We start from the raw sequence: 12807 nt of genomic DNA on the forward strand, positions 1-12807 counted from the left end.
AATCGGTCCACCCGGTCAAAGTTCTGATGTAACATAAATAAAAAAAAAAAAAAAAAAACAGTCGAATTGAGAACCTCCTCCTTTTTTGGAAGTCGGTTAAAAGTAATTTAAATAACATGTTTTGCAGCCAGTCGTAAGCCTGGATAAAATATGAAGGGAAGTTAATTTAATTATACTATCCATCAATATTAACGTACGTAACGGCATTCGTATATGTTACAAGTTATAACATTTAACTACTTCATAAACATAATACAAACAAAAGTAATATAACGTCGCCGTCCCGTACTGATACTGTATACAAAAATAACTAGTTTCGAAAAATAAGCAGTTTCGAAACTAGTTACGCGTATCCACGAAACTACGTATAACCGATTACACATAAAAGACGTTACGACCCACGACTAGCACACACCACCTTTCGATTAAAACAAAATTTGTCGAAATCGGTCCACCCGGTCAAAGTTCTGATGTAACATAAATAAAAAAAAAAAAAAAAAAAACAGTCGAATTGAGAACCTCCTCCTTTTTTGGAAGTCGGTTAAAAGTAATTTAAATAACATGTTTTGCAGCCAGTCGTAAGCCTGGATAAAATATGAAGGGAAGTTAATTTAATTATACTATCCATCAATATTAACGTACGTAACGGCATTCGTATATGTTACAAGTTATAACATTTAACTACTTCATAAACATAATACAAACAAAAGTAATATAACGTCGCCGTCCCGTACTGATACTGTATACAAAAATAACTAGTTTCGAAAAATAAGCAGTTTCGAAACTAGTTACGCGTATCCACGAAACTACGTATAACCGATTACACATAAAAGACGTTACGACCCACGACTAATTAACAGTATTAAAATGAAGCCTATGCCCACAGAGTATAGTAATACTTACAGATACCAGTATATAATCTATGAACAGAGAGCCCACGCAAGGTCTATTTCAGCCAACCTAATTGAAACAGCGCCATCTAGACTTTTGGCCCCGAACTAATTTTCAATATACCTATATATACCTACCTATTCATACTACTTAAAGCTCAAAATTTATTATTATAGTGCTTTTTTGTTTTAGTTTTGTTAATTATTAGCAATAATTAACAAAACTAAAACAAAAAAGTACTTTATTGTTAATCTTTGTATCGAAATCGCTTAATTTTTAATGCTGTTTCATATATCATTTTGCATTCGGATAATATAAATGTGTTACAGAAATAAATTGACAAATAAACTATTTCGATGCAATGATATCATGTTGCAGCCCTCACACAACAAAAATAAATAAAACCACCCAACTGCTTATCATTTTTTATTTTTCCAATATTTATATTCATTATAATACAACTGCGCAGCAGTTTTCATCCCATCACACCAAGATAATTATGTAAGTTTCCCAGCTGTATACACTGTATACACTGTCTGTTGTACTGAAGTTGAAGTTTGTTCCAATGCTTTTGGATCTGGCAATTGTCCTGGTAATAAATACATATTCTTAATCACATATCTAATATTTAAAGAAAATATACTTCTTTTTATTTAAAAAGATGTTTTATTCTATATGTTATAAACAAATGTATATTAAGATAAAGATAATAATAACATTAATAATCGCTTCATAATGAGAATAAGTATTTGAAAATTTTATAAGTTAGTAACCTACTAAAGGAAGTGCCAACCATTTACATAATAATATACTAAAAACTTACCAGGTATGTGTAATGAAGGAATTGATTCTTTGCATATCTGATTATTTCCAGCTCTGTCCTTATCAGTGAAATGAATATCACAAATTTTCTTATCTTTATAATATTCATAGTCGGAAGTTGATTTCAGTTTAGCCCCAACAAAAGACACTCAAGATTGAAATATCTCAGGAAACTTAATAAGATTAGTGAATCATGTTGGAATAACAATGCATAATTGGAACATCTGCAAGTAAGAAAGTTAAGATAATATTAGTTTATTTGCAAATCAAATAATGCTTAATATTATTGGCGAAAACAGCTAAATAGTACAAAATTAGCTTAGTCTTTGCTTTCCTCTCATGAATATATTTTAAAAGGTAAAAGTCTATATAAATATAAGTAATTAATATAAGTGTAACTAATGGTGCAAATGCGAATGTAAAATAAACAATGAATATAACCTCAAATATCTTGTAACAAAATTATACACTTACCGCTAGGTTCACAACCAAAAGCACAACGCAAAAAGTATAATATTAAAAGCACAACATCTCGGCATTTTTCAGTAATTTGAAAAAGTGTTTAACACTATACTCTAAAAACGTCTCTATCGCACACTGATCACCACAATTTCCAAAAAGATATTTAGCCAGCAAAGCGGAGGAACACAGGGCATATTCACAGGAAAAACACAATATGGACATAAAGCTACAATCAACTCCATAACACTTTAATAATTAATTAATTATTTAATTGGCTTTAACAACATTAGACTGCCATGTTTTTAAACAAAGTTCTGTATCTGTAAAGAGCCATCTGTTGAGAGTTGTATTTATGTAAAGACTTCCAAGTTCCGGGGCCAATAACAGATAGAGACCCTATCTTTGATAAAGCCATAATGAAGGGAAGTGTCCTCCCCTGCCTATGCCATTCGTGAGCAAAGCGACATAAGATTTTTATATGATATTATAACTGGAAAAAAGATTACAGCGGAATTTTATCTTAATTCGAACTCTAGGTGCCATCAAGGAATTCTAGACCGTTAAATCATCATTACCGCTTAGTAATATTATCATGAAAATCAATCGTATTTTAAATAAAAATTTCGTATCACGATGTACGTTAGCGATAAACTCCGAAACTACTGAACCAATTTTTATCAAATCTTGTAAGCATTTGTAATTTGGTCCAACTTGGTACTTTTTTTCTCAATTATTGATCTCAATAATTGTTATTGCAAATTAAACGTTTATTAAACGACTTTAGTGTGTATTTATTGGTTAGTTCTATAAAATCCTAATAGATGGCGATTTGGCATCTAAGTTGCACAGATATCCAGTAGATAGAGCCGTATTTCTATAAATAAAATAAAAAATAAATTCAAAAAGTACATGTTGGTTTGTGCTTACTTTCAACATTTCGATACTTTACCTATTTTTGCACGGCTAATTTTCGCGGAACGTTTTTTTTCAATCACCTTATGAATGAATCTATTTTTTTTTTTTTTTTTCGAAAATATTTTTTACTTCGCGTGGTAACTGGCAGGTACAAACTATCTCTATACTTAAATTAATTTTTACGTTCCTTGAACATAAAATTCGGTTACCGATTTCTCTTGTTTTTACAAGTTTTCTGATGCTATGTACAAATGTGCGAATTTGAAAATTTGACACGGGTTAAACGTTGATTCAAACTTCACGCGTTTGACCAGACATGAGACACTGCAATGCCTGGTCAGCTGCTATACCGATCTATTATCAATTTATGCCTTGTTCCTATTGTGACAAAACGGTTAGTTTTTGCTTACGAAACGTTTTTTAAAACAAGATAATTATGTTCTGAGATCGTAAATCGAACATTTTTCTGAAAATAGAAAAGCATCGGCCGGATACGATTAGATTACGATTTAGATTAGATTTTTGTAAATTATTACAAACAAATCGCAGCGACAATAATCGATACATAACTCTGTAAGCTTAGTTTACAACTTTTTTTTTTTTGAGGCAGAGTAACGCAGGGTATATTCTCCTCAATTTTTAGAGCAGCCCGACTGGGTAATTACCTCTAGCTTACAGAAGATCACAGCTAAATAATACTGAACTCACCTTTGTGTTACTGTGGTGAGTAAGATAGAGAGCTTCTGGGGGAGGTTGGGGATTGGTCGGTGGGTGAAGTCGGCAACGTGTTTGCGATGCTTCTGGTGTTGTAGGCGTCTGTTTCGCTTCAGCCTCTAATATCCCACTACTGGGCCTAGGCCTCTTTCCCCATGTAGGAGAAGGATCAGAGCTTAATCCACCACGCTGCTCCAATGCGGGTTGGCGGATATATTCCCTACTATAAGTAAAGATCGCTATCAGGTGTACATGATAACAACCGGGATCGACGGCTTAACGTGCTCTCCGAGGCACGGTGGGGAGACCCCCAAGGACTGCAAACACACCCAGACCACGGCAAACACCTGTATGGCCAATACAAATGTTTGTCATGTGCGGGGAACGAACCCGTAACCGCCAGCGCAAGCAGGTACAATCCATGACTGCTACCGTTGCGCCAACGCGGCGTCTATAAGTTACGGCAATCGCTTACCGTAGGCTTGTTTGCCGACCTAGTTATATAAAAACATGAAAACTCAAGAAAACGCCCATTCACACAAATAAAAAAGTATGTGTGTACTTATGTACGCACGTAAGAAGTTATACTTCATTGGCTAGCTAAATTCACGTTGCTGACTTCTTCGTTACTAGCTAACTTCAGGGAGTCGGTTTTTTTCGTGACGGTGTGCCCGCGCATCGTAAAAATTTATCCTCATAATTTTTCCGCATAACGCGCCAAAAGTATACTTTAAAAAAAAAAAATTAAGCTTCGTTAAAAACTCAAGAAAATATCAGTAAATACAAAAGTAGAACTTCCTCTTTTTTAAAGTCGGTCAAAAGTCAAACCTCCAATAAAGTTAGTAATAAAACGGTAAATATTAAACAACCTTTGTTATTTCAACGATAAATGATCGTTAACGTATGTTATGGCTGCATTCGAGGTGTTTGTGGAAGGTATGCGTTGTTACCAGGTATGTTATGAACTGGGCCAGTTAAGTGCCCACGTTGGGGACTAGTGGTTGCGTGGTATGAAAATGCATGCAGTTGGTATAATAAGTACGTGTTAAAAAATTTCCAATTTTGTTTGGTAGGGCACAGTGCAATATATCTCGCTCAATTTCTGGAGCAGCCCGACTGGGGAAGTACCTCGACCTTACAGAAGATCACAGCTAAATAATACTGTTTTCAAGTAGTGTTGTGTTCCTGTTGGTGAGTAAGATGACCAGAGCTCCTGGGGGGGGGGATTGGGTCGGCAACGCGCTTGCGATGATTCTGGTGTTGCAGGCGTCTGTAAGCTACGGTAATCGCTTACCATCAGGTGAGCCGTACGCTTGTTTGCCGACCTATTGATATAAAAAAAAGCACGATATTTCCCGCTCAAAATCTGGAGCAGCTCGACTGGGGAAGTGCCTCGACCCTACAGAAGATCACAGTTAAATAATACATTTTTCAAGTCGTGTTGTGTTTATGTGTGAGTAAGCTGACCTGTGCTCCTGGGGAAGGTCAGGGTACAGTCGGCAACGCACCGATGATGCTTCTGGTGCTGTAGTCGTCTATAAGCTACGGTAATCGCTTACCATCAGGTGAGCTGTACGCTTATTGGCCGACCTAGTTGTATAAAAAAAGTCAAAACTGTGTAATCCACGCGGGCGTAGCAGCGAAGCGAAAGCTAGTCATTTATAATCAAACTAGCTATTACCCGCGGCTGCGCTCGCATTGAATTTTTTCTTTCATAAAAAGTATCCTATGCTACTTCTAATACGTCCAAGAATATGCGTACAGTTTCATGATGATCGGTTAAGTAGTTTTCGCGTATAACGCGTACGTGAGTAACAAACAAACTTATATTCACATTTATAATATTAGTAGGGATAGTAGGGATGTCAAATCGTTTCAAATAATTTAATTAATTAACTCTAGTATTGACAAGACTGCATAAATATTAATTTTAATATTTCCATCTTTATATGGTTTTCGGTGACGGTTTTATTTGATTTTTAACCGATTACGAAAAAGGAGGAGGTTACTCAATTTGACCGTATATAATTATATTTTAAATGTATGTTCGGGGATAACTTCGTCATTTATGAACCGATTTTATTTTGATAATTCTTCTTTTGCTAGAAAGGAGATATCCCAAGTGTGGTACCATGGTAACGAAACCAGGATCTGATGATGTAATCCCAGAGAAATCGAGGGAAACCCTCGAAAATCGTTTCGACGACTAGTGCGTTTGTTAATTTTTTCGTCGACTTACGTTATATTACTTGTCGATGTATTTGATATCGGTCTTTTTTCGTTTGCGAGCAAACCCAATTATCGTAAATGTTAACGTATGTCTTTACTGTATGTATATAATTAAATATATAATATAATATCATTAAGTAAGTTAGTACCTTATTAAAATAAAATAAATAATATGAGCTAATTCGTTTCAGAAAAATGTGCTTCAGGAAAAGACTTCATCTAAAATATATTATGAGTAAGTTAATTTTAACTTTCAATTATTTACACACATTTGACGTAATTATGAAAAAAAGTGTGTGTCAGCGCCGACACGCGGGACGAGTTTATTTAATCGGATTACCGTTATCTCTTATCTATTCAAATAAATAAACTTGGAGTGGCTGTTTGTTTTATTAACATAAGCGCTTTTTAGTGAGAAGGTACTAAAAAGTTATGATGTTATCACTTAAAAATTCTGATTGAAAATTTTTTTGAATGTAAAAACTCAATGTGTACTGCCGCGTGGGAGATTCACTTAAATAATACATTATATATGACACCGAGTTGGCGCAACGGTTACAGCCATGGATTGTACCTGTTGCGCTGGCGGTTGCGGGTTCGATCCCCGCACATGACAAACATTTGTATTGGCCATACAGGTGTTTGCCGTGGTCTGGGTGTTTGTGCAGTCCTTGTGGAGTCTCCCCACCGTGCCTCGGAGAGCACGTTAAGCCGTTGGTCCCGGTTGTTATCATGTACACCTGATAGCGATCGTTACTCATAGTAGGGAATATATCCGCCAACCCGCAATGGAGCAGCGTGGTGGATTAAGCTCTAATCCTTCTCCTACATGGGGAAAGAGGCCTATGCCCAGTAGTGGGATATTACAGGCTGAAGCGTAATACATTATATTCTTTTCTTCTTAGTTCCTCGTAGAAAGTCTTCAATGACCCGGATGGGGTATGTCATATTGACGTTGTTGTCACTGGTGTTAGCGTGTTGGCTGGCGAAGTTCATCAGCAGAGCGATGCTACCACCTCTTCCAGTACTGGAGCATTACAAACTGAACAGAAACTTGAAGAGCTACCTTGAAAACATGTGAGATTTACTTAATTTAAATGAAATGACTGAAGTAGGGCACAGAAGGAAATTTCCTGCTCAAAATATGGAAGAAGCCCGACTGGTAGTACCTCGACCTTACAGAAGACCACAGCTAAATAATACTGTTTTCAAGCAGTGTTGTGTTCCTGTTGGTGAGTAAGGTGACCAGAGCTCCTGGAGGGGATTTAGGGGTAGGGTTGGCAACTTGCTTGCAATGCTTCTGATGGTGCAGACGTCTATAAGCTACGGTAATCACTTACCATCACGTGAGCTGTACGCTTGTTTGGCAGCCTAGTTATATATATAAAAAAATCAAAAGTAGTTTACTTCAGATAAATAACTTACGCCCAGTTGCACGAAAAGAAATTAAAAGTTAAGTAGTGATTAAACTAATTTAATAGCAAGAACTGTATGAAATTCTTGTGATTAAATTAGTTAAATCTCTACTTAAATTTTAATTTTGTTTCGTGCAATTCGGCGTTAGATCTATAAAAAAGTTAGTAGAAAAAAAATGCGGAAAATGAGAGCTCACGGAGATAAGATCGTATGAGGTCTCCATGCATGCCAATTTCTTTGAGTTTCTGTATCAAGACGTATCGTATATACATATTTGAGTTGTCTGGAAGAAATGGCTAAATAGCCATAAGTCCGCTCATTGTACTTCACAGTCTGTAAATATTTTTTTAAGCAGAATATTTACGGCTTATATTATATATTATGTATATATCATCATTACAGCCTATACAGTCCACTGCTGGACATAGGCCTCCACAAGTTTACGCCAAAAATAACGTGAACTCATGTGTTTTGCCCATAGTCACCACGCTGGGCAGGCGGGTTGGTGATATATATATATATATATATATATATATATATATATATATATATATATATATATATATTTGTGTTACACGGGAGTAAATCCCAGTGTTGGGTCGTTGATTGTGAGGTGCTTATAAAAAATAAATTGAAATTTTCCAGCGAAGTTGTCATTGAGCCTTCATCCACAGTGTGTTTAGACGATAAAGATATCCCATTGTTAGTATTAGTGACGTCATCACCAACTCGTTTCGAACAGCGAGAGGCGATTAGAAGTACTTGGGGCAAATATGTCCCAACTTACTTCATATTGGGTCTCACTGGCCCCATTGAAGATTTGATGAAGAGTGATATGGTAAGTATTTTAATTTATTTAGTGTGTTTTTCTATACCTTTTTTATACTATTAGGTCGCCAGATAAAAGGATCACCTGATGGCAAGCTGTTACCGTAGCCTTTAGACGCCTGCAACACCAGAAGCATCGCAAGCGCGTTGCCGACCCTAACCCCAATTCCCTACAGGTCTGGACACCTTACTAATCAACAGGAATACAACACTGCTTGAAAACAGTATTAATTATCTGTGATCTTATCTAAGTTCGAGGTACTACCCCAGTCGGGCTGCTCCATATTTTGAGTAGTACCAAGTTTAGTTACAATTAGCATTTAATATAAATAAAAAAAATTATGTATTTCGAGATCTGGAATAACGTCTTACGTTTGTAATTCCAGGTCTCATTATGTCATGATTTTGATTATTTCCTTTACTAGAAAGACTGCCACGCATCATTGTTCTTTTCTCAGTATTTTATAGAATTTTAGTCATTTTTTAGACAAAGTATACGTTTCAGCCTGTAATATCCCACTACTGGGCATAGGCCTCTTTCCCCATGTAGGAGAAGGATCAGAGCTTAATCCACCACGCTGCTCCAATGCGGGTTGGCGGATATATTCCCTACTATGAGTAACGATCGCTATCAGGTGTACATGATAACAACCGGGACCGACGGCTTAACGTGCTCTCCGAGGCACGGTGGGGAGACCCACAAGGACTGCACAAACACCCAGACCACGGCAAACACCTGTATGGCCAATACAAATGTTTGTCATGTGCGGGGATCGAACCCGCAACCGCCAGCGCAACAGATACAATCCATGACTGTAACCGTTGCGCCAACGCGGCGTCAGACAAAGTATACCCATATTAAATTTCTAATATCACTGCTCCAATGTAAACCTCATCATCACATCAGCTCACAGACGCTAACTGCTGGGCATAAGCCTCCTCTAATGTTTTCCATGACGATCGGTCCTGTGCAGCACGCATTCAGCGGCTTCCCGCGATCATGACCAGATCGTCGGTCTACCTCGTAAGCCTAACTTAAAACTAATTTAGTCAATTTTTGGCAGTGTCTCCGGTGCGAAAAAGCCAGCCCTGCGGTCACCAACCCGCCTGCCCAGCGTGGTGACTATGGGCAACACACACGAGTTCACGCCATCTTTGGCGCGAACTTGGAGGGCTACGCCCAGCAGTGGACTGCGATAAGCTGAAGTGATTGGCTACTAAAACATAAATAATAAACAAAATAATTTTCGACCAGGTAGACAACTACGTAGAAGCAAAGAAGTACAGCGATATCATCATATACAATTTCCAAGATCATTACCAGAACTTGACCCTGAAGACAGCTCTCATGCTGAAGTGGACCACGGAGAACTGCTCCCCAAATATGATGATGTTAAAGACTGATGATGATGTCATAGTTAACCCGTGGATGATGAAACGGGTTCTGCAGGAAAATTCAGGAAAAGATCTCGTAGGTAATGGTAGTAAAATTATTGTTTAAGCGTGTTTGTTATCAAAGTAAAAAAAAATATTGACTTCAATTTATATTGACAAGTACTAAAACGAAAACATCAACAATGCAGGTAGTTTTTTTTTTATGTCACTAGGTCGGCAAACAAGCGTACGGCTCGCCTGATGGTAAGCGATTACCGTAGCTTATAGACACCTGCAACACCAGAAGCATCGCAAGCGCGTTGCCGACCCAATCCCCCCAGGAGCTCTGGTCACCTTACTCACCAACAGCAACACAATACTGCTTGAGAACAGTATTATTTTGGTGTGATCTTGTGTAAGGTCGAGGTACTACCCCAGTCGGGCTGCTCCATATTTTCATGCTCCATATTTTTTCCAGGTAGTTGAAGAAGTATTCAATTAAATACCCATTATTTGGGATAATTCGAAAACTACTCGTCAGATTTTGCCCAAATTTTAATAGACACACAACAAGCGCCAGCTTTCAATTAAAAAGAATCATCAAAAGTCAGACACACACATAATAATGCAGTCGAATTGCGAACCCTCCTTTTTTTGTTCATTTGAATAAAAATGGTGGTCATATCATTTTTTTGGTGGTTATTATTAGTATTTGCTGGAGTGTAACGTTTAACATTACAGGATATAGGATGATCAATAACTACGTTCACCGCTATCAGTATAGCAAGTATTACATACCGCGTTGGCTGTTGAAAGAAGATGTTATCCCGGAATACTTGTCTGGTACTGGATACTTAATCAACGGTAAATATACCCATATTTTATTTTAGGGTACAGCCGAATAAATATTGCTCAAAACCTGGAGCAGCCCGTCTCCCCAGATGACAGACAGTAGCTCAATCTTTCAGAAGATCACAACTAAATAACACCTCAAGTTTTAAGCAGTGTCGTGTCTGGTCGTTCTGTGGTTAGTAAGGTAACCAGAGCTACTGGGAGGGGGGGGATTGGGGATAGGGTCGAAAACACGCTTGCGATGCATCTTGTATTGCATGCGTCTATAAGTTACGGTAATAGCTCACGTGGACCGTATGGTTGTGCGACATTATTGAAGTATAAAAAAAGGACACAAAATACGTGCAAACACACCAGATTTGTTTCAAGTGGTGTCCAAAAACGTCTAGCTTTCAATGGCTTCTATATGTAATTAGGATTTAAATAAAACTGATACTGTTATGTCTCCTTCTATTTCATACCTTCCTAGACTTTATGTCTAAGTTTTTGTGTATAAAAAGTATTACTATTATGATCAAAATGTTGGATCTAAACTTTGGTTTCTGTAATTTTTTTTTGGTTTGGGAATCCAGGAGCGTTTACTTCAATGGAAGTTTTTTGTGACAATTAGTATGATATACTCAAAAATTCACGACAAAGGTGTGTCGATTACGCGCCAGTGTATTTCATTCAGAGCACGAGACCAAATTTATTATGATTCGCTTCAGCCTGTAATATCCCACTGCTGGGCATAAGCATCTTCCCTCATGTAGGAGGACTTTCAAAGCCTAATCCACCACGCTGCTCCAATGCGGGTTGTTGTATGTTCCTATAACAATAGTAACAACCGGGACCGACGGCTTAACGTGCTCACCGAGGCACGGTGGGGAGACCCACTAGGACTGCACAAACAACTAGACCACGGCAAACATTCGTATGGCCAATACAAATGTTTGTCATGTGCGGGGATCGAACCCGCAACCGCAAACCAGTGCTGTGACCGTTGCGCCAACGCGTCGTCGTTATTATGATCAAAAATGGTAGAATGTAGCAGTTGAGTGTCCTACTGGTACTTCTCTGAAGGATTTACATTCCGAACATATAGAAGCTACACTCTTAACTATAATGAAATGATAAAACAAATTTAATTTAAAAATGTGAAATGACTATTAAAAAGGTCTTTTGAAGGTCACATCAATAAAATAATTTATGATTTTAATTTAGATACGTTGTAAATGATACCTCAAGTGACCCGTTGGCGCAGTTTGTAGTGAACCTGCTTTCTGCTCCAAGGTTTGTGGGTCGATTCCCACTTCGAGTCTGGGTGTAACATAAATGTTTATTTTTATTTATATATTTACATACGTATTATTTATAAGCATGTTTATCGAAAAAATAAATCATGTAGCTATACCAGTCGGCTGTTACCTATAACAAAAGCATTAAGTTGCTTACTTTAGGGACAGACGACCGTGTGTGTATTGTGTAGATATTTATTTATTTATAAAAAAAGTAACATAAAAAAAGACAAAACACATTAACAAGCCCCAATTTTCAATTCCTTTCAGGTAGACATATAGAAAAAATCCTGAAAACCGCATACAAAGTTCCCATGATAAATTTAGAAGATGTTTACTTTACGTATTTAGTGAGTCGACTTAAGTTAGGTCTCACACTGACTCATGATTATAGACTAAGTCCCTATAAGCCCTGGATAGGTAAAGACTGTATGTATTCAGGTCTAGCTTTAGCCCATAGTCTAACTCCTCGTGAGATCCTGAAAGCATGGTCTGCTGTCGAAGCTATAGCTGATACGAAACGTTGTGAAAGTTTTATGAATACTTTCTGGAGTGCAAAGTTTTTGTATTGATATGAATGAGTGTTCGAGAGAATCGTTTGAGGCTTCGATTTCTTACGAAGGTTTTGTATCCGTCATTGATGGGAATCAAATTCCTAATGTTTGGTTTAAAAGTTAAGTACGGTAAATAAAGTCACTATGCTGATGGGTAAGGAAATATAGGTTTTTAGGGCCTCTTTCACAAAAAGATCTTAGACTATTCAAAAACGGGATATTTACAATGTTTTTTATTTTTATATTGTGGAGCTCGATATTTAGACATTAATGCGAATGTCTTAATCACGACAGTACGATAATCTCGATTATTTACTAACACAACTGTAATGCATACGCTGCTTTTACCTTTCCCCCTTAATTTATGGGGCGGCAAATTAAATTGGTCCGGGGCGCTGGTTTAAAATACGCCACTGCATTTTGGTCGAGAAATCCCTGCCCGAAAAATCTCTTATTTTTTATGCCTTAGAATT

General features: G+C 37.2%; 1 protein-coding gene and 1 long non-coding RNA gene across 3 annotated transcripts; one reads left to right on the top strand and one right to left on the bottom strand.

The window, feature by feature from the left end:
• Positions 1-1304: 1304 nt before the first annotated feature.
• Positions 1305-2339, bottom strand: LOC123665475. Of its 2 annotated transcripts, XR_006745048.1 has the most exons (4): positions 2319-2333; positions 2188-2288; positions 1715-1937; positions 1305-1480 (listed from the first exon to the last, which is right to left on the bottom strand). It is a non-coding gene; the product is annotated as an uncharacterized LOC123665475 (long non-coding RNA). The 2 variants fall into 2 exon arrangements; XR_006745047.1 differs by having other exon boundaries at positions 2188-2339.
• A 4628-nt stretch (positions 2340-6967) lies between these two features.
• LOC123665532 (beta-1,3-galactosyltransferase 5-like) lies at positions 6968-12352 on the top strand. The gene is made up of 5 exons (XM_045599823.1): positions 6968-7110; positions 8095-8279; positions 9537-9752; positions 10393-10515; positions 12051-12352. Exons 1-5 carry the CDS (start codon positions 6968-6970, stop codon positions 12350-12352), a joined length of 969 nt encoding a protein of 322 aa, XP_045455779.1.
• The last annotated feature ends 455 nt before the right edge of the window (positions 12353-12807 follow it).

This window comes from Melitaea cinxia, chromosome 24 (genome assembly GCF_905220565.1).
Source record: "Melitaea cinxia chromosome 24, ilMelCinx1.1, whole genome shotgun sequence".
Taxonomy (NCBI): domain Eukaryota; kingdom Metazoa; phylum Arthropoda; class Insecta; order Lepidoptera; family Nymphalidae; genus Melitaea; species Melitaea cinxia.